This window comes from Phytophthora ramorum (assembly GCF_020800215.1).
Source record: "Phytophthora ramorum isolate Pr-102 chromosome Unknown Phyram_PR-102_s0006, whole genome shotgun sequence".
Taxonomy (NCBI): Eukaryota; Oomycota; class Peronosporomycetes; order Peronosporales; family Peronosporaceae; genus Phytophthora; species Phytophthora ramorum.
Window position 1 is genome coordinate 706,252 of NW_027150652.1, and position 21,412 is coordinate 727,663.

General features: G+C 54.3%; 7 protein-coding genes across 7 annotated transcripts; 5 read left to right on the forward strand and 2 right to left on the reverse strand.

Annotated features, from left to right (window-relative positions):
- Positions 1-273: 273 nt before the first annotated feature.
- Positions 274-2,891, reverse strand: KRP23_7038 (uncharacterized protein; the record flags this gene model as incomplete). Its single annotated transcript, XM_067892303.1, has 3 exons — positions 274-565; positions 628-890; positions 1,851-2,891. 3 exons carry the CDS (start codon positions 2,889-2,891, stop codon positions 274-276), a joined length of 1,596 nt encoding a protein of 531 aa, XP_067744196.1.
- A 2,256-nt stretch (positions 2,892-5,147) lies between these two features.
- Positions 5,148-6,107, forward strand: KRP23_7039 (uncharacterized protein; the record flags this gene model as incomplete). Its single annotated transcript, XM_067892304.1, has 1 exon — positions 5,148-6,107. One exon carries the CDS (start codon positions 5,148-5,150, stop codon positions 6,105-6,107), a length of 960 nt encoding a protein of 319 aa, XP_067744197.1.
- A 256-nt stretch (positions 6,108-6,363) lies between these two features.
- KRP23_7040 (uncharacterized protein) lies at positions 6,364-7,149 on the forward strand (the record flags this gene model as incomplete). Its single annotated transcript, XM_067892305.1, has 1 exon — positions 6,364-7,149. The coding sequence occupies one exon, from the start codon at positions 6,364-6,366 to the stop codon at positions 7,147-7,149; it is 786 nt and encodes a 261-aa protein (XP_067744198.1).
- A 1,179-nt stretch (positions 7,150-8,328) lies between these two features.
- On the forward strand, positions 8,329-12,576 carry KRP23_7041 (Nucleoporin NSP1; the record flags this gene model as incomplete). Its single annotated transcript, XM_067892306.1, has 1 exon — positions 8,329-12,576. The coding sequence occupies one exon, from the start codon at positions 8,329-8,331 to the stop codon at positions 12,574-12,576; it is 4,248 nt and encodes a 1,415-aa protein (XP_067744199.1).
- Positions 12,577-12,826: 250 nt separating this feature from the next.
- On the forward strand, positions 12,827-14,024 carry KRP23_7042 (uncharacterized protein; the record flags this gene model as incomplete). Its single annotated transcript, XM_067892307.1, has 3 exons — positions 12,827-12,923; positions 12,994-13,124; positions 13,191-14,024. The coding sequence occupies 3 exons, from the start codon at positions 12,827-12,829 to the stop codon at positions 14,022-14,024; spliced, it is 1,062 nt and encodes a 353-aa protein (XP_067744200.1).
- A 119-nt stretch (positions 14,025-14,143) lies between these two features.
- KRP23_7043 (Erbin) lies at positions 14,144-15,589 on the forward strand (the record flags this gene model as incomplete). The annotated part of the gene is made up of 2 exons (XM_067892308.1): positions 14,144-15,325; positions 15,398-15,589. The coding sequence occupies 2 exons, from the start codon at positions 14,144-14,146 to the stop codon at positions 15,587-15,589; spliced, it is 1,374 nt and encodes a 457-aa protein (XP_067744201.1).
- Positions 15,590-16,031: 442 nt separating this feature from the next.
- On the reverse strand, positions 16,032-19,109 carry KRP23_7044 (Protein CLEC16A; the record flags this gene model as incomplete). Its single annotated transcript, XM_067892310.1, has 1 exon — positions 16,032-19,109. The coding sequence occupies one exon, from the start codon at positions 19,107-19,109 to the stop codon at positions 16,032-16,034; it is 3,078 nt and encodes a 1,025-aa protein (XP_067744202.1).
- Positions 19,110-21,412: the final 2,303 nt, after the last annotated feature.

Below are 21,412 nucleotides of genomic sequence, written 5' to 3' on the forward strand. Positions count from 1 at the left end.
CAGTTCGAGATGCAGCGATACTAATTGCCGCTTCGTTTTCTGTTTTGGCTCTTGCAGTCGGAACCAAATACTTATTAGATTCGTGAGCAAGCAAGAGGCCTATGCACGCACCGAGTGGATAGCAGGACAGCAAGAATACCAAGAAAGTGTGAGAATACACGCGAGTGCATGTCCAACAAACCTGTGTATCGTTCAGTTGTTCTCTGCTGTACCTGTTTACGACTGACCTATCGTGCATGCTCGAAGTTGATTTTACAGATCGACGATCATGCTCTATGACACCTGAAGCTGCGGCGTAGTGACAATATTATGCCGCAACGACTGGAAGTCCCAAGACATAATGTCGAGTGTTTGCCACGCATGTTCCCCGGTCGCGCCCGTGAAACCCACCCATGCACGACCATGAAAAAGCTCCAGGGTGTTTTCGATTCGCAATGGTACGGTCAGCACTGGACTGTTCATGTCATCCAGATAAACAACAAGTAGCCCGATGCCCGAGCGCCAAGCGCCGGTGGAGAAGAAGTTGCCAGCTAGCGTGCTAGCTGTGAATGCCTCGTCGAAGAGCCTGTACAACCAACAATTACGTCAGGTATTGTCGCTCGACGTTTATCGCGGTAAGTGTCGTACATGCTTTCGTCAAGATTGGGCTTGTACGTGATGCGTACGATGTGAGTGTCCTCCGTCATGTCTGGTAGGTTGCTAGTGGAGCCGAGCGAGTGGGTGTGATCCGCTTGCAAGACGCCGCCATTTCCGCTGACATGCACACTGATGTGGTTCTCGTAGACATCCAGCAGCTCCGGGTTGAACCACGTATCGAACTCGATGGCGAGCGCATTCTGGAGACCCCCGTAGCCTAACGCCATGCCTCCAGAGCCCAATGCAAGCTCCTGCTGTACATCGTTATGTACAACGAAAGCAAAGCCGTCGCCGCCTCGAGACCGGCAATTGGTGTGAACGTTATCCATTACACGACACACTGTTGACGGATTGGTGGCTCGAAACGAAAAGGTAGTGGTGAACCCTTCACGCACGTTCATTTGTCGCGGATACCATGCCGCACCTGTGAGAACGGATTGCGATGCTGTGAGTCGTAATGCAGGGCCACAAGCCGCTGTGATTGGGGCGGCGTCTACTGGTTCCTTCGAGGTTGTCGAATCGAAGACATACACTTGCTTCGCTGGAAATGGTACAGCTGAGAGTGCGTTTGTAGGCAGCGAACGATCGGTTGTTCCGTTAATGTAGGTGGCGCCACGGCTTTCTTTGACAAAGCATACATGTGAACATCCCGCAGTAGCTGCAGCCGATCCAACTGAAGCTGTAATATCGAAACCATCACAACAAGAGACCGACGCATTGCAGTTTTGTACCTGGTCAAGAGTCTGTCAGTCTGGAGCGATACAAGTAGCAGGCGAAAATATTATCGTACGTGCGTGTCGCCGTTGACATAGAGGCCAAAGTGCCCTTGATCACCGACTTCACCGGTAGGACCAAGCGTCGGAGAAGTTCGCAGTGCAACAGCTTCTGGTAGAGCGCTGAGATTCGTCAGTAATCGGGCACTGAACTGAGGAAAAACAAAATCTGTGATAGATATCGCGATGAAGACCGTGAGCTCACAGAGGTAACACTACTTTACAACTGAAACTGCGAACATTACCTTGATCCAGAGTATGCACGCAGGACGATACTGGTGAATCAACGCCGACCACAGCATTTGGCAAGATAGAGCGATGCCCATACAAGTCGATGTCCTTCCACTCATTTAACCATTGCCACTGATTCTCGGTCAACGGTGTCACTTTGACCTGGTAACTCGTTGAACTCTCAAGCTCGATAAGAGTAGTGGATGTTACGTTTCCCACAACGATAGTCTGTTTTGGCGAGAATGTGCTCTCGGAACACTGCTTCCAAGCTACGCGATAGCCCGTGACAGTCATGCTCACCCACACATCAACAGGCGCCTGCCAGTTTACATCAAGCGCGTGGGCAGCCACATTGGAGATAATCGGTGTCGGAGGTGTTTTCACGGGGGCAGCATACGATAGCAAGGGAACCTCATCAAACAACTGGAGCAGCCGTCCGTTGTAAACGCGAACTACTGACGGGTATGTTGGGTTCTCCAGCCACTTTGATGCTACGGCAGGGAGTCTGCACTGCAGCTCCACCTCCGGTACGACATGTACTATGTCCAGGCATTCGACCCCGTCGATAGAAATGATCGCGTCTGCCGTGCCAAAATGTTTTCCGCTTATGGAAAGCAGCTCTCCGCCTTCACGGGCGCAATTGTACGTGGATGCTCGTGGTAGTTGCATCGGCGAGCACACCGCTGATGAAGTGTGGTGGAAGCCGTTGGTCCAGCGCTCAGTCTCTGTGCAATTGAGGTGTGCTGTTGTGTCGCTACCACTGCTACCGGGAGTATCATCATCGTCGAAGTACTTGTCGATACAGCCGCGGACCTTCGTCACAACTGGTGCCTTGGTCAAGGCCACCCAGTCAATCGAAAAGCTTTGTCCTGTGACTTTAGGACGCGAAACACACGGGTGAAAGCGTACGCGGCGGATGACGCCCGTGACGTGCTTCCAAATTGGTATGAAGTACAGATCGTCTTGCTCTAGCGCGTTGGTGTGTAGCTTGAAAGGGATACGAATGGGGTCGTTCATCACTCGTGGATCAGCGTCTGGCCAGACGGGTCGCTCGGATGGAGCTCGCTCTAACGATATCATGGCAAGATCACACTGACCCAAGTATTTCATGCGGAAGACGAGATAATCGCGCTCGTCAGCTCCCACATACACGTGGAGCTCCGGAGAATCTACGAAAGCGAGCGTTGGATCTCCGCTGCTCAGCACCACTCCGCGCAGCCGCCCATCGCCTGCATCAACCTCCACCCCCATTTCCAATGCAGTGGATTGTCCCCATCCGTTCCTACCATCGTCAAAGTTCCATTGAACTTCGTGTAAGGCAATGAAAGGGAATAATGTTAGACATGAGCACAGACAACTACAATAGATACGATGCAGCGCTTACGAGCAATAGAGTTCATGATGTTTGGCGACGCTGATACCAAGGTAACTCTTGCAGTCGTCTGCGCTATCAGCAACATACTGACGAGCAGCGCAGTGCGCGAAGTTGTGCGTCGTTGACATCCAAGTGGCGCATTTGCAAACGTGAAGGTTCCGCAGTGCTGATGAGCCTCCATTGCAGGAATGCCTTTCAGATCCAGTTTTGGCGTCTCTTGGCATCCGACCTGTCGGTATTTGATCAGCATGGCCGTCGTCCATCGCATTGCCTTTTGCTGGGCCGATCCAGGAAATAGTCGTGTCTGTTGAACGAAGTGAAATCGATTTTGGACCGAATTGGAGTCTTCCCAAGCACTTCAGCTCGGGTCTTCTATCGCATTGGAAACAACAATTCATACAGCGTCGTGATCTCCAAACCGGTCAAGCGCTGTCATCCAAACTGTGTGCTTCCACCGCAAACTATCGCTTCCAAAATTCCTCAATCCGGCACCACCGCCATTTGCCTCCCGGGTATCACTGATACATGCCACCACTCCTCCACGACCGACTGATTTTTCGCTTGTGGTGGGAGACCTGCGCGACTTGATGTTGCCCGACGACGATAGCGATGGCGAAATCAATTCGGGGTAAGAAGCCATACCAGACGCTTTTAAAGCGGAACCGTCGCGCTCAAGACGATCATCTGTTCTTAAAAGAATGGTCTCTTGAATGTGGGTCTCCCGCCGAGCAAGGCGACTAGCGTGGCTTGCCATCGTGGCCGGAAAGATCACACCTTCTTCACTTGGGTGGCGATGGTGCAGCTTGTTTCGAGGATAATGCTGGCGCTCACTACCCCCACCTGAAAAGCACGCAGTGAGGTTTCAAGGCAATCACAGTTCATTAAGAATAGGCACTGTGACGGATCAAAAAGTAAGGTCATGTATGTTTTCGAACGACCATGAACCAATCATCCACACTGTATTTCCGAAAGTACTGAGCAGTCCTACCGCGTTTGATCCCGTTTGTAACTTCTGAATGTGTAAACGGGAACTCAATCGCTAGTCAGGATATCTAAGTCAAAAATGAATGGTTCATAAGTTTGGTATAATCAGCAAGTGCATCCACAGTAATCACGCTGCTTCCACTAACAGGCAGTTTTAAGGCACTTGGCCATAAACCTGTATTTTGCATCATTTCCTATTTGTAAAAGCCCAAAGGACTTTTACAGGTAAGGATTACCAACTGATGAGTGGTTTGCTATACCCTCAAATTCCGTCAGGCTATACCCCACCTCCACCCTTACGCACAATCAGCTATTTCCGTGCAGGCAATATCACCGATGAGCAAAGCTGAGTGTGCCCGAGTCTGCTTGCAACTCCGGCAGCAGGCAGCGCCGGCAACAATGAAGGCCGCGGCAGATCTCATTTCAGTTATGAAGTACCATGTATATGCCGCGGCTCGCAGCAGCAATCACCCCACCGGCCAATCACAGCGCTCCTAGGCTTGCTACTTCAACGATGTGCGTCACTTTTCAATTTCCATCACGCCGCGCACTGCAAGTACATTCAACTGCACCGCCAACTACGGTGGACAACATCTCCGCTGCTGTGTCGCCTGTTCAAAACTGTGTTACCATACCGCGAGTCTTTGTCGACTCCAGATCACCCCTCACTCCTACGTTTCCTTTAAGGATTCGCGCCCCACCCCAGGAGCCATTGTCGCTATTTGCCTTCCTACACACATCGCCAATTCCGCTTGCTCGGGCCACTACTCTGTGCATCGTTCGACGACAACGAAGAGGTGGGCATATTCTCCCGAATCTATTGCATCCGATGTGGTGGGGTTGATGGAGAAGCTGAGCTGATATGACCAACCTGCACCTTCGTGCTGCTCATCAATTGTGCCAGCGAGCGTAGGGGCAATGGTGGTCGCAACAGTGACCATGGTGAAGAAGGCATCGTCGGTTGACTATTGGCAGGAATGATGGTACTTCACTTCAACAGTTGCAATCATAACATAACAGTTAAGTTGATGGCGACTATTAAACAGAGCAATCACCTGACCAACTTCACTTTCTGCATGCCTTTCAACGTTCACTTCGCAACTTACCACGCACCACGCACACCGCTTTCAAACCACCCACCCATAGCAATGGACAAGTCAGCTACCTCGTCGCCGCAAACTCTGTCCACGCTCAGCATCCCCCGAGTCTTCGCCTCGTCGTCAGACTTTCGCCTCCAAGTCACTGCTCAATCCTACGTCTTCTTCGAGGACTCGCGCCCAATTGCAGCACCTGGCACCACTGTTGCCATCTGTCTCCCCGGTATCGGAGATACCCGTCGCCAGTTCCGTTTTCTTGCGCCAATGCTGCACGAACAACTCGGCTTTCGCGTACTGCTCGGAGACTTGCGCGGCTTCGGGGATTCCACCTCGTTCAACGACGACGACCAAGTCAACTACTCCGCGTATTCCCCCGAATCCGTCGCGTCCGATGTGACGAACTTAATGGAAAAGTTGACGGCTGTCGACCCGACGTGCAGCTTTGTGCTGCTCGGCAACTCGCTCAGTGCTGGATCCATCGTGCTAGCCGCAGCTGCCGCCAAAAAGGCGCCGTCGGGCCTCCGTGTCCGAGCTCTCGTTTTGCTCGGGCCTATTCTGCGGAATTCGCCAATGGACTCGTGGTTTCGACCGCTCTCGCATTTGCTCTTTCGTCAGCTGTACGGTGCCTGGGTCTGGGCAGCCTACTACAAGACACTCTACCCGGGAAAACTTCCAGGCGATTTTGAAGCCGAGCTCAATGTTCTCAAGACGCACATGAAGACTCAGCCGGGGAACATCGTCAATGTAGGCCGTTTCGTGCGTGCCGACAAAGCTGGCGTCGCGTCTTCTCTCGATGATCTCAAAGGGTGCCCGACACTGCCGGTATTCGCGTTCTTCGGTGGGAAGGACCCAGACTACGCTGACATCAAAGCTGAGATCGAGTGGTTCACCACAGCGGTACCGCACGCTCATCATTTTGAGGACGATGAAGGAGGCCACTACCCACATCTAGAAAATCCGGAGCGAGTCATTAAGGCGATTTCCGAAAGCTTAGCTTCGGCTGAGAGGTGAAGTGAAGGGAAGCCCGTCCAGGCGAAGTTTTTGATAAACTTGACGCATTGAGTCGTCGAATTTTCATGGCGAGTCTTGTTAGGACATTACACGTTGTGGTTTAACTCTCTCGGCAGCAAACAATCTTCTTCCGCACCACAATTTGTAAAGCGATACAATACGAGCGGCATCACAATAGTAGGAATTCTACATATGATGTTGTCTAATGAATCATTACGACGCCTCAGAATCGAATTCGCCACCTCTATCAACAACTATGACCGACTTCAATGTGACACTGGAACTCCTCCAGCGCCTCAGCGTTGAGAACAAGACCGAAGAGCTGCAGGTGGCGATATCGCTGTGCTGTCCGAAAACGCTCAGGTCGTTCTGCCGGAGTTTGGGCGTACGCATCAGGAGCAAGAAGCACGAGGCGTATCCAAGCAAGGCTGACTATGAGAAGCTGCTTGCCAAGAGGCTGGCGGTGGAGATGGCTGCTAAAAAGGGCGATGGCGCTTCTTCAGCTGCGCAGCTGAAGAAGAAGAGCTACGTGCGCCTACTCAATATGATTCTTTTGGGGATCACTACACCGGCGCTCCTCGAAATCATGACCCCCTCACAAGAAGAGATAGAGGCTGGAGAAGAAGCCGCTACTGCAGCAGATCGAGCGCTGACTGGAGACGAGCAGGGTTTGATCAAGACACTGCTAGAGCAGATTGCTGCTTATGTCAGAGCAGTGAACAAGGGCATGAAGCCCAAACACTTGAAGGCTTCGATCGAGCTAACGCGCAGGCTGCTGACTGAGATTTCCCCGCCGGTCTCTGAAGCTACCAGGATGATACACATTGAGCTGGTGTCATACATCAAGCGCTTGAAATGTTGGCAGCAAAACGAGAGGAGGAAGAGGGCAGCAGCAACTAGGCGTCTCCACTTGCGCGCACACAGACGGAACCTCCTGGTGCCCATGCTGAGCTTCCGTCTGTACAGGAACTTCGAGTGGGGACCCCATCGTCCGCTACCCCTGAGGCCTACAACGTATCTCGCATTCTACCAACAACATTGAACGTTCACAGTTGGAGCGTAGGATACACTGCGTATCGCATCACTTCGGCACCTTAGTAAGCTATCGAGCGCAGGCTCGGGTTTCGTAGTGGCGTGTTCTGTTACGTCATGCCATGTTGTGACCTCATTGGTACTGCTGACGATGAGCTGCCGGTACATTTGTGCCCGAAAAGCTTCATTTACTTCTCAGGCCTGTACGACCTCAAAAAGGAGATCGTGCAATTTGCTTGTAGCGCTACCTCCCGTGGCCGAGCTTGGAGCACCAGAAAGAGCCGCCACTGGCGATCGTGGCAATCTTAGCATTGTACCAATGCGAGTATCCCGAGAATGAGCTGAACTCACTACGAAGGGCTGGAACGCCAGCGGCTTCCTCAACCGCTTGTCATACGCGTACGTACTTCCATTGACGTTATCGCTTGTGGAGACCTCAACCGGCTAAAGAAAGCTGCACGCGACAGTGGGCACTGATCTGCCAGCGAAACTGCTGGGCCCACCGCAACGTGGCAGCGACAGAAACACCACCAAGGGCAAGTTGCCCCCGATCTCATGTTCATAGCTGCTGCATTGTCGCAGCCGTTAAAGGCCATGGCAACTTCATTGCGGCACATTTTGCGGCTTCGCAGACGATCAAGTGGCGCCCCCGCAGTGCGGCTCGGTGGCGAAGGGCTCCGCTACAGCTTACCGGAAAGATCAGCGCCACTTCTTGACTTCAGTATGCCCGAACTTGAAGTCGAGTCCCTTTTATTCCAACGGTTGACACCGTTTCCGGCGGAATGACTGGACGAGATGAAGCCAGATGTGTAGGCGTCGAGCAGCGCTCCCCTCGGCACGGTGCGGCCAGCGCAGCGCAGATCCGCGCTTCGACACATGCCCACACTCCTCCTTCATGCACACGCACAGATATCATAGCCCCCAGTACCGAAGCCGGCATCGCCGCAAGCAGTGGCTGCCGTTTCTCCCCCAGCATACAAAAAGCAAGTCACTTCAAAAAGCGCGGGAAATGGATCTAAAAACAGCTGAAAAAACCTCGAAGAAGCCGGCGAAAAACCTCTTGATTTCACTATCCGAATAGGGAGCGCCTTTTGAGAATTTTTGTCAGAGACCTTCATATCGAGAACGACGGCCTAATTCGTCGAAGAAACCCCCGCGCTGCCACCAGTTCCCGCCCTGCCCTGCCGAGATGCTGACGGAGAGCGCGTCGCTGACGGCGCCACTGGACAGCGGGGAGCGCCGCGCTGAGGCGCGCCACCGCCGCCGCGAGGCTGCTGCGCCCTACCCGTCGAGTAAGCGCGAGAAAGAGGAGGAGGTGGAGTTCTTCGCCGAGACGGCGCCCGCCACACACACGCGCGGATTCTTTTCCCGTCTGGCCAGCTACATCCCCATTGTGGGGAAGCTCGTGAACGAGGAGGAGGCCCCGGCCTCGGACGAAGCTTCGGACGTCCAGACGACGCAGGAGGACGAAGAGGAAGAGGAGGAATACGAGGAGGAGGAAGCTGAGAAGGAGGAAGCTGAGAAGGAGGAGATCCTGGAGCCTGAACAGACGCAGGAGGACGCGCCGATGCAGCCGCAGGTGGAACAGCAGAAGGAGCAAACGCCCGAGGATGAGGAGATGCTGGACGCCCCTGCGTCGCCTGTGACCCGCGCTACACCGTCTTTTGTGACCCACAAGGAGCAGCTCGCGACGCCGCCCAGACACCACAACAAGAGAGGATCTAGGAAGTCGCGCTCACCTTCACGCGACAGCGGCATGGAGAGCGAGGAGCGCAGCCCCGCCATGCTGCGCCAGCAGCGCAAACGTGGAGACAAGCGCGTGTTCCTGCCGGGCCCATCGCAGCAGTCCAAGATGCTGCGCATCTCGAACACGCAGCGCCGACGGAAATCTCCTTCCCCTTCGCCCCACGACTCGGCGCTGACGGTGATTAAGCAGAAGAAAACCATTTCGCTAGAGGAGTTCGAGCGGCTGCAGCACCAGCTGCACGAGATGGTGGAGCCCACGCCCCAGGCGGCGCTGGCGATGACTCAGGCGGCTCTGGCGAATGGACTCGAGCGGCCATTCACGCGAGGGTTCCCTGGCCCCATGTCGTTCCCAGGCTACGTGCCCGGCTCCATTGCCAACCAGAGCCACGGCGCCTTGGTCGTCCAGGACGAAAGGAAACAGCTCGTGCCGAAGAACGGCGTGCCTTTCGGCAAACGCCCCTGGAACCACGAGAACGGCCCAATTCTCTTTTCGGGCAGCACTTTGCGCGGACAGTTGACGCGCGAGGAGCGACTCATGAGGAAGCCTCGCCCGTCGCGTCTGCTCACTGGCGCCAAACGGGATGCAGCTGCGCGTAATGCGTACTCGGCAGCTGTTGCCGAGAAAATCTTGTCCACTCTGAACAGGGTGCAGACCCCGCTGGAGCGGGAGGCGCAGAAACCCACGCCGTCGACGTCGATGTCCTGGACAAAGTACCACTTGTCGTTGGTGGATGGCCAGAAGAGCCTTGAAAACGGAATGGAGATTGACAGTGACGACGTGCCCCCTCCGACGACTACGGTCCCCCGCGTGGCATTCCCGCAGCCTACTCAAAAGCCGTCGACTCTTTCTTTCGGCAACGCGCCGCAGTCTACGTACGAGACGCCTGCAAAGAGTTCTACCGGATCGTCGAATGGAGTAACACCGCTGTTCTCACACCAGATCGTGTCTATGACCCCCGCGCTCGCTGCCAAGGCACCTCAGCCGAAGTTTGAGACGTTCGGTCAGTTCAAGTTCACCCTTCCGATCAATGTCGAGGGGGCACAGCAGGTAAGCGCGGACGACGAGGACAGCCGTGTATTATTTGTGTTCTCTCCACCAGCTAGCATGCGTGAGCCACCAGTGAAGGCTTCCAGCCAGAAGACTGCAGCCAAGGGTAACGGTGGCGCTGCTCCGTTCGATTTTATGCCATCCTCACCCAAGGTGAAGACGACCGAGTGGGTGTCGAAGCCTCCGAAGGCGAAAGAGTCTGAAAAGCTGACGGTTGCTGCGAAGACGCCCGCTGCGCCTAAAGGAGTCGAGAAGCCGAGCTCGACTGGGCCGGCCTCTGTTGCTTCTATGAGTGGTGCTGTGAACCCTCTCGCGAGATTCATGCAGCTAAAGCCTGGACAGTGGAAGTGCCCTGGTTGCAGTGTTTTGAACGAGGCGACTAGTGCCAAGTGCCCATGCTGCGAAACGGCAAACCCTGGAGGTGCGTCTGCAAAGGTTGCTGGTCCTGCAGCGTCGAAGACCCCCGGATCCATTTCATCTATCGGTTTTAGTTTTGGTGTGCCCGCGTCGGATGATAAGAAGGATACTAACAAACCAGCTGCGGGATCAATTACGACGGGTGGCTTCAGCTTTGGAGCCCCTCCTGCGGACTCGATGGAGAAGACCGAGAAGCCTGCTGGGTCGATCTCGTCTGGTGAATTTAGCTTCGGAGTTCCAGCCGCTGATGCAAAGAAAGATACGAACAAGCCTGCGGCTGGAATTACGCCCGGTGGGTTTAGTTTTACTGCCCCGGTTGAGAAGCCAGCTGGTGGCTTTAGTTTCGGTGCCCCCGCTGCGTCAGAGGCCAATGCCGATGCTTCTGAAAGCACTGCCCCGATCTCGTTTGGGTTTTCGGCTCCTGCCAAGAAAATCGAAGATTCGTCGTCAGAGGAGGCAACTGCAACCCCTGCGGTGACTGAAAATGGGCAGACTACACAATCATTCTCTTTTGGCGTCCCAGCAGCCTCGGCTTCGGCCTCAGCAGTTACCAGCACAAGTGCGTCAGGTGGATTCACGTTTGGTGCCGCTAGCTCTAGCACTTTGGAAAACTCCAACAACGGCAAGCGCAAAGCTCCTGAGGCGGAAGAACCTAAGAAAGGCCTGGTTCCTTCGTTTAGCTTCGGTGCATCCACGCCGGCAACCACCGAAACACCAAAGTCGAGCACTACCACCGGATTCAGCTTTGGCGCCGCACCGGAGCCATCGAGCCCGAAGGAATCGGACCGTCCCAAGAAGCGTGCGGCTGTATCGTTTGGCACGGCTGATTCGAAGCCTGAGGCATCAATTCCGGCGTTCTCCTTCGGTACTGCGGTGAAGCCTCCTCAAATGCCTGCTAAGGATAACGTTGGCGTGAGTTCTACGCCTTCGTTCGGTTTTGGTGGATCTAGCACCTCTACGACGACTACTACTGAAAAGCCAAAGGAGACGGTGACCTTCAGTTTCGGTACCAGCTCCACCGATAAAGGAAATGTTGCGATGGAGGTGAAGCCGAAAAAATCGTTAGCACCGACGACCGGCTTTACGTTTGGCTCATCGTCGACTACTACGGCTGCACCGGCAGTGAAACCTAGCATGGAGACAAAGGCACCTGGTTTCTCATTTGGCACTTCGTCAGCCAGTGCGGCGCCTGCTACGTCCGCGCCTGCTGCATCTTCAACCGGCTTCACTTTCGGCCAGAGCTCAACGGCACCTGCTACTAGCAATGCCCCAGCATTTGGTGCTGCTCCTGCGACGTCTTCTGCCACCCCTGCTTTCAGCTTCGGAGCTCCCACATCTACGCCGCCTGCCCCTGGAACATCAACTCCTCCCATTGGCCAGTTGTCGTCGGCTCCTTCCTCGACACCCGGCTTTACGTTTGGTGCTTCGGCTGCTGCGAATCCAGCAGCATCTTCAGGTTTTGGTTCGTTGTCGGGACCCGCGTTTGGTCAGGCACCAGCGACCACGTCAGGCTTTGGTTCCACCACCGCTAGCTTCGGATCGAGCACGCCTAGTGGCTTTGGATCTGGCCCGAACGCTGGAGCCTTTGGCAACACGTCTGCTTCTGCCCCTGCGACTTCCTTCGGAAGCTCCACGTCAACTGCACCAACCGCCCCGGCGTTCTCTTTCGGTGCATCGAGCGCTGCGAGTGCTCCGGCACCTGCAGCTGCCCAGCCAGCGTTTTCGTTCGGCGCATCGAGTGCTCCTGCCTCCAGTGGGTTTGGAGCGGCCCCGAGCGGTTTTGGCTCCAATGTCCCCGCGAATGGCTTCGGCGGCGCTGCTGCACCTGGTGGTTTCAGATCGTCTAGTCCCGCACCCGCCTTCGGTAACCAACCTGCCCCTGCATTCGGCAGTAGCCTCCCACCGCCGTCGACCACATTTGGCGCCCCGGCGTTTGGCGCTCCTGCGGCCAGCGGTTTTGGCAGCGGACCCTCAAGCTCCGGCTTCCGGACGCCTAGCCCAACTCCTGCTTTTGGCGGTGCTCAGACTCAGGCTCCCGTTCCGGCCTTCGGTGCTCCTAACACAGGCTTCGGTGCTGCCGCCCCGGCTCCCGGATTCGGAGCCGCCCCTACCGCTGCTGCCTTTGGTGCCCCCGCTGACGGCGGGTTCAACATGGGCGCTGCGCCCCAGCACGCAAAGGGTCGACGCATCTTGAAGGCCAAGTCTCGTGCTCGGCGAACGTCATAGAAGCAAGAATGAATCAATCTACTATCAAATGTCTTATTCTAACTGTGGTAAAACCAAATGTTTACTGAATTGTTGTTTCTTCTTGAGGTCTCACGAGTGTGCTGCTGTGGTGCTGTTTGCAGGCTGGTACATGCAAACTAATTTTGGAGTCTGCTGTACGATATAAAAAGCGTCGGCGCTGCGGCGGCGCTGATCAAAAGTCTGTTGTTTTCCGACGAGGTGCAGAGCAAGTTGAGTGTGCGGGGTCAACATGGCAGACATGACGGGCGTATCGACGTCGGCTGTGAGCATCGGCAACTATAAGGGCGTCATGCTCTGCAATCGTCCGTTCAACGGGGTCTCGAGCAGTGAGTGGCTTGATTCGTAAAGGAACGTGAAAGCTGCGACTCTGACGATGTAGTTTTGTTGCTGGTGTAGCGTTGGCAAAGGAGAACCGATACGGGGCCAAGACTAACAACAATGTGGTCGACAACAGCAAGGCGGCGTTTCTGGCGGGTAACCCCGGCGAGCCTCTCGGCCTGAACGTGCCAATTCTCAGCGAGCCTGCAGTGCGTTTAATGCTACTACAAGTTAGTACATTTTCTGAGTGTGGACTCGTGATTTTTGTCTCGCAGCATGGTATTCGACGCGACAAAAAGAACACAGCTCTGTCAAAGCACAAGAAGTGGCTTCACGACTTGCAGAAAGAGCGATCTCGATTGCAGGACGAGCTCGCTGAAGATGAAGAAGCTGCTCAAATGCGTCGAGAGCGGTTTTCGCAGCGTGAAGCTAAGATGCGCGAGGCTGTTCGCAGCAACAACGATGACGAGGATGACCTTGATGCTGATGTGGGGCCTGCGGTCGAAAAGAAGAAGAAGAGCTTGAATCGCCCTATGTGGGCGTTGACGAAGGCCACAGCTGATGAGAAACTTGATAGCCTCGAGGACGCTGAAGCCAACGACCTCATTGAATTTGCAAATAACCTGGATATTGATCAGTTCATGGACGACGTGGAGATCAAGGCGCGTGTTGCTCAAGTAGAGCAGCAGTTAGCACAGGTGCAGTCTATCGTAGACTATGAGGAGGCTGAGGAAAAGCGCTGCGAACGCGAACAGCAGCGTCTTGAGGAATTAGCAAATGGAGGTGGCGCTCTCAACGGGAACGATCTATCTCGGCTGGGATGGGACCGTGCAGATGCCAAGGGTGGCGACGACGACGCTATGAGTGTGGCAAGCAGTGTGTTGTCTGAGTGCAAGTCGATTCGCTCAGTGCACTCTGTTCGGTCAGTGGCAGCGATCACGAAGCGCGTCGAAGCCAAGTTGCTCACCGACGGACCTGCGCGATCCGAGGCAGACAGCACCCCACCAGCACCACGCATAGTGACCATTGATGAGGAGCAAGGAATTCGCATGCAGATCAAGACCCTCCCGAGCAACTTGCCTTACATTCATCGCAACCCTGCCATTTAGCCCGCCTGGACCTAGCAACCGTGCAATGAACGCCAACGCATCGTTCGCAATATACCATATCCAGACTCTTCAAAGCGTCGCTTCATTTTCCTTTCATTGTCACTTCGATCCATTTCAGCATGGGTCGGCGTAGCGTGGCTTCCCAGGTGGAAGAGGCCAAGAAACATGGCATGCTCCACCTCATACAGTACCAACTCACACGCGTACCACCCGAGCTCTTCTCAAATGCTTCTTCCGGAGACTTGGCTGCCACGCTCGTACGACTCGATCTAAGCTTCAATCAACTGGAGGGTCCGCAAGCCATTCCCGACGCGATCGGATCATTGATGGCGTTGCGCGAGCTCTACGTGAACAACAACCCGAGGCTGAAGCAACTACCCAGTGCACTCGTCTACTGTATCAAATTGCAGGTACTGGATGCCAGCTGTTCGGCACTCGAGATACTGCCACAAGTACTCGGCCGCTTGCAGCATCTTCGCGTGATCAATATCGATGACACACCACTACAACGCCGCTGGGAGGCGAAGGGCCATGTCTTGCGAAGGAACGAGGACGATGACCCCTTCATTTTCTCGATCGACAGCAACGATAACAACATCCTGCGTGCTTCCACTACAACCGGCTGCCCTGTCAAAATAGTACCAACGCCGTGCCAGCAAATACTGCGAAAATTGCGGCGCAAAGATGAACGTGAGCAGCTCAAACGCGAGCTGTTCGACTTGCTCCGCGACAAAACGTACCGCCTCGGGCGCCACAACGACAGTGCCGCGGCAAGTGCAGTGCTTCATTCCACGCTACACCGGGTACTCAAACTTTTCCCACAGGCGGTCGACATCCGCTCGCTGCTGCGCAATACTGAGCGACTTTTCCCTGGCGAGTTTACCAATGACACCTTTGAAAAGCTCGATGCCACACGCATACGGTGCGACTTTGACGTACTGAAAACGGCTACCGAGCGCAAAAAGCGAGCCGCCGACCTCGAGCTGAAGATCCGAAACCTTTACTTCGACCGTATCGACCCCACAATCGTCGAGGGTATGGTGCACCAAATCTACAACCATCTGCCAGAGCTGTCCGACATCAAGTTCCTCATCAAGCATGCGTCCAAATTGTTCCCGAAAGAGGCTCGTAACGTGGACGGCAAGCAAATTCAGCGAGATGTCGTGGCACTTCAACAGGAATTCGCGCGAGAGCGTGCTGCTGCTGTCGACAAACTGTTAGTTGCCGTTAAAACGATGTACAGTGACACCGAACCGGACAGCGTGCGTGCTCTCGTCACAAGCGTCGCTACGCTTTTCAAGGTACGCCTTTTACTCTTGCTGTGATGCCCATGCCCTCGAACGCCTTATTTTCCCATTTGAATACTTGTACAGAATACCAAGGAGCTCCTCAGTCTCGCTGCTGATGCCTCAGTACTTTTCCCCGTCGATTTTCTAAATGCTCAACCAGCCGAAGTTCGGTCTGCCTTCTTGCTACTGAAAGCCGAAGCCATGGGAGGTGGTAGTGGAGGCAATGCAAACGCTACAGGTGTCAGTAACCCCTCTCGTGCTCATAACCACTTGTAACTTGGCTGCTTTTGCGTGCGTCAGCAACTCACACCGCACAACGAACAAGAAAGAGAAGACGAACACGGGGCGAGGGAGTAAAGTGACGTGCTGCTCCCGTTGTATTTTCTGTTGTGTGGTTTCCCCCCTCTTTGCTTTTCTCTCTCCTTTCCCAGCTCCTGAGCCTTTTGTGTATCTACACTTCAACTTGCTGTAAGGCAAAAGCTAAACTGCAACAGTAGCAACCGGTGAGGACCAGTAATTCACAACAGCCCCACCTACTGGTTGTCAACGTTGCACAAGTTCTTGTTAGTCTCGTATTGCCCTTTGGAAATCAATCCCATGCTTGCTCGGTGCTGCTCAAGTTTCACACGAAGCCACTACCTCGTGTAGCAGTACACGTCGAAAAAATACGGCGATAAGACCGCACGTGCGGTTGGTTGCGCATCTATTCACTTGACATTCAATCAGAGGATTGATCTTCTTCATCCACCTCTTCCTCTTCTTCCTCGTCATTTCCCCCCATTTCTTCTTCATCGCTTTCTGATTCTTCCCTGCTTTTATCCGCATTATGCTTCTCAGCATTCATGAAGAACGATTGTCGACGTTCACCGCTGCTTGATTGAGTAACTTGCAGGTGCGCAGTGAGACTCTCCTCAATTTGATGTAGCTTGAACGCGCGCACTTCGGTACCACTGATATTGATATGAGCTTGCGCCTGTGCGCAATCCTCCCCGGTAGGAAACATCAGCAGCACATTCCAGTCCTTTAGTTTCCCGGTTGCGGATGCGCTCTGCTTATCCTTTCGAACACTGCGACAGCCTGGAACAGGTGATACAGAACGCACCGACACTTGCAGCACACGATCATCTCGCGGGTCCATTGTGCAGTACGTGCGGTGAATTGGCGCAAACACCTTCACGATGCCGTCTCCCTCCCCGTCGTGGGGGCTGCTGTCGTCATTTTGATCGGGAATCTTTTCTACCAGCACAAACGCCTCTGGGTTCATCACCATCATTAGCCTCGTGGGCATCAGTAAAAAGCGCTGTTCGCGATACATGCACTTGAGAGAGACCATGCCATCCAAGGGCGCTGAGCAAGAGCCCCGGCCACCAGCAGCATTCGCTAATACGCTCGTGCGTGGGTGACGATACACTATTAGCTGTTCCAGTTCATCATCCACATAGCTCCCATCCAGGAGCTCACGTAGTTTTCGCACCGAGAGAAATACTCTCATAGATTTGCGGCATACTTCCATCTCGTTAGAGGGACGACGCAGTGCTAAGGTGTCACGCGCACTAGCCCATGATGGAGAGTTTGTAGACTCTTCACTCTCAAGTGGAACGAGGCACTCGAAAGGAGATGAAGAATCCAGCTGCAATTCCATTGGGAAACGCTTGCGCTGGAAAGTTGCCACCTCCTTCTCAAGCACGTAAATGAACAAGTCCACTTCAGCCATAGCACCGCGCATACTCTCCATAACGAGGTGTGCACTGCTTGAGTGAATATTCTTTAGGGTAGCAGCATGATGCTGATTGAGGTAGTGTGGAGACGGAGAACGCGGGTCCACCATAATGTCCACTATGAGCCGCGCGCACAGCTGCACGCTAAGCAAACGTGAGCTTTGATTCCGTGCAAGGATCTCCAAAACTAAGTCCATTAGCCATTCAGGATATGCGTCCGTATAGCCGCCTGATGCTTTAGCATCTTTCTGTCGTGAAGACCTTGAAAAAATAGTTTCCTCGTTACCATTACCGTCGTGTGCTGTGAGTTCAGTGTCGTGAACTGTGTCGGCATCTTTTTCACATCCTTCTTCAAATTCTTGGGATTCAGATGAAGAAGCGCACGAAGGCGACGATGGAGATGCAGTAGCCGGGAAAGCCAAGTTCTCTTGTTTGGCTTTATCTCCAACCTCGCCCGACGTGAGATGACCTGAACACCCAACGTGTCTTCTTTGACGAAAACGGTATGGAAGCAAGTCTAGCTCCCGCAACAAGGAGTAGTCTAGCGCTTTGTTGTTGACAACAGCCAGTAGAAGAAGCAAAACTGTCGAGGAGAGCCGCTCATCGCTTGAACAGAGCAACGATACAAGTGACTGACGATAGCAGTTGCTACCTTGTGGCACGAATGCCTTCACCTCGTCCACAGGCCACTCTCCCATGGCAAACCGCGTTTGCACGTAACATAATGACGACTCGCATGTAGTTGCCGAATGGGGACGGAACACGTGCATTGGAGGTGCCTCTTTATCCCAACGCAAAGAAGGCCGCGGAGACAGCGGCGGCGACGAGCTTTTTGTCGTAATAGTACACTCTCCATCGTCGTTGCCATCCACAGTTTCCAAGTTGTGTGAGCTGCTGTGTCGCCGTCTTGACCCAGCTCCAAGCGCCACTGCTGAGTACTCGCAGTCTTCGGTTGCATCAGGCGACAACAACATGAAGGCTATTGCATTTACGAGAGGTGCATGCTCCAAGATGCCCAACAGTCTTGTGAGTAAATAAAGTGCCAACTGTGTCGAAACTCGTTGTGGCGGCGGTCCGCAATCCGGTAGTATGCTAGTAGCCAGCAAACTCTTGATATGCCGTGAAAAGAGCAAGTCCCCAATTTTATAGCAGAGCTCCGGCACATTCACATCCAGCAGATCCTGTAGGTAGAAGCAGTGGTCAATGTACGCGTCCACTGCTTCCTCAAGCTTCTCCGTCCCCGCCGTCCGTTCCACCTTGTCCTCCGACGTCGGCCAATTGTTCAGCAGCCCCTGCAAGTTCAACGTCAAGTCGTTCGCGATCTCGACAATATCCCGAAAGCAGTTGAGGTCGTCGTACTGCAGTACGAACCGCCGCACTCTCGTGTCCGGTACTTTCAGCACATTTAGCGTCAGCGTCTTGACCGCGACCTTGACCATGGTCTCGTTGCATCTGCCGAACCGCAGTGCGCGCGCATACAGCGGGAAGCTGAAGTCGTCTCCGTGCTGCGTGTCCAAAAAGAACTGCACTGTCTCCTCGTTCAACCGGAGCGACAGGGCCTTTAGCAACGTGACGTACCAGTCCCGCACGTCGTCATCGCTGTCCACTACAAAAGGACACTCCAGCAGGCGGTTCACGTGATTGTTGCTCAGAATGTAGTACAGCGACGTGCGCGTTGCGATATTTTGCACCAATATACTCATGGTCTGCAGCAGCTGCACTTGCACCGGCACGCTGGGCTGGCTGGCGCCCAGCTCCACCAGCAGCGCGAGCATGTTAGTCTCTCCGAAGTAGTCGAAGAAGGAGCCGGCGTCGTCCGCCTCCGCTTGGTCCCCCAGATCCACGGACACGCGGTGCTGGTCGGAGTAGATGAGGAACTCGGACAGCACGCGCAGCAGTTCGACTATCTCGGCATCGGGCAGCGCCGAGAAGCGCGTGAGCTGCGCGTGCAGCGTGCGCATGTTGGCGAGCGTGAACTCAAGGCGACGGCCCGAGAGGAACGCACCCAGGAAGCCGCCGCGCTGGCCGTGGCCGCTGCTACTCAGAGGCGTCGCGGGGCTGCTGGCGTTGTTGCCCATGACGTTGATCCGCCGGGACCGTGCTGCTGAGAAAATGAGCTGGAACTTGCAGGAACGTCACGTTATGTAAACCACATAATGATCGACCACCGAAATATCGTGCTGAAACACGAAAATTTCAATTTCTAACATGGGCTATTACATAAATAAACTTTGAACGTTTTATTTATTGATGTATTAAAATGTCATAACTAAAATACTTTATTATTCAAGTTTTCACACACGAAAACTTTAAAACAAAGTCTAGTTTTTTTTTGTAATACCAGACTTAATCAGTTTAGTGCAGGACCGCGGATAGGTAGTTGTTGTACAGCGGTGCCCACTTACAGTCGCCGTCATCGCGCGACCAGCAGCTGTGGGTGACGTTCTCCACCTCGTGGATGAACAGACCGCCACGCTCATCCAGCGTCTTCAGCCCGAACGTGTCCGAAGTGTACTCCAGCGTGTCGTTCATGTTGACGATGGTCAGGTTCATGTACTGCGTCTCGATCTCCTCCAGTGTGTCCACCTCCGAGTAGCGGCCAAAAATGGAGCTCTGCCACGGCATGATACGCTCGTCAGCGGGCGAGGCGAAGAAGTGAGCCTCCTCCAGCTTCAGGAAGTTGGCCTTACGACGTTGCTGGTCGTAGACGCACTGGTCGTCGCCCAGCAGGCAGCGGTTCACGTTGTTGTACACGGGCAGGAAGAAGTTGGCGGTCGAGAAGCTACCGAACTGCGGCCAGCGGTTGACGTTGAACTGCGAGTACGTGTACTGGGCGTCGGGGTTCTCGATTGAGTAGATGACGTAGTCCTTCTGCATCTTGCCGTAGTAGTCCTCCGGACCGTACGCGCTGTAGTTGAACATGGTCTCGGGCACCAGAGTGGCCAGGAAGGGTCCGTCATTAGCGATTGAGTACTCGACCTTGTCGGGTCCGATGAACTGACCGTTTTGCAGGCCAGCCATACTGATGTAGCGCTTGACCTTGTGGTCATCCATCTCTTCAATGACAGCACGCGAAATAGGACCCCCCTGGGAGTGGGCAACAAAGATGTATCCGTCGTCGAACTCCGAGCTGTTGGACACGATCTCGCGGATCTGAGCAATAGCCTTCGGGACTTGAAGAACAATTGCTTCCAGCGAGCATGGCATTTCACAGAAGGTGAGCGCCACGACGGTGCGGCCTTCGGCAGTGAGATTCGCCACGAAGTTCTTAGCATTGGTATGGTTACCGCGGACACCGTGGAAATAGAACACAGGAAGCGAGGAGAAATCCGTCGCGGCGGCAGTCAGCGCGAACACAGACGACAGGAGCGTGAAAAGAGCACGGCGACCGAACATCGTTGCTGACGGTAGGAGACTTGAGGGCTTGTCGGCAAAATGGATTGTGCTGCCTGTGCACGAACAACGCGCTGCGTGGATCCGCATCCTTGCTACTGTACGTCCACTCAACCTACGGACCGCGCGGTCAACTTGATCAGGCTGTGTGCATGTATCTTTGCACGCATTTTCCGCTTTGATTTGTATCTACAATTTGCGAGAGCAACAAAGCGATGTGCTGCGGTACCAGTGTAACTCCACGCGAATATGGCACTGTACCCGGACCGCTGCCAATGGCCCTGCCACCGTCTGTAGAGTCTGCAGACTATGTAGACAGCCCAGAGATGACACATGTACCAACAGATCTGGTGCGCCTCCACACTCCGCTCGCGTGCTGGACCCTCTCACTACCGAATTTGCCGACAAGCGCTCAAGTCCCCAGTCACCTCAATGTTTGGCCACCGTCTCCTATTCACGCTCCTGTCCACCGCCATCGCGGTGACGTCCGCTACGACCGATTTTTTGTCGCTGCCGGTGTTCTTTTTCCACGGCATCCGCGGTAACCACTCCAACGCCGACAATTTTGTGGCAAACCTCACCGCTGAAGGACGCACTGTGGTGCCTCTTACCTTTTGTGAAACCACGTGCTCGTTGGAAGCAATTGTTCTGCAAGTCCCGAAGGCTATTGCTCAGATCCGCGAGATCGTGTCCAACAGCTCGGAGTTCGACGACGGATACATCTTCCTTGGCCACTCCCAGGGTGGCGCTGTGTCACGCGCTGTGATTGAGGAAATGGATGACCACAAGGTCAAGCGTTACGTTAGCACGGCTGGTCTCCAGAATGGCCAGTTCATCGGACCCGACAAGGTTGAGGTTTCTATCGCCAACGATGCTCCCTTCCTCGCTGCCCTGGTGCCCGAGACCATGTTCAACTACAGCGCGTACGGTCCGGAGGACTACTACGGCAAGATGCAGAAGGACTACGTCATCTACTCAATCGAGAACC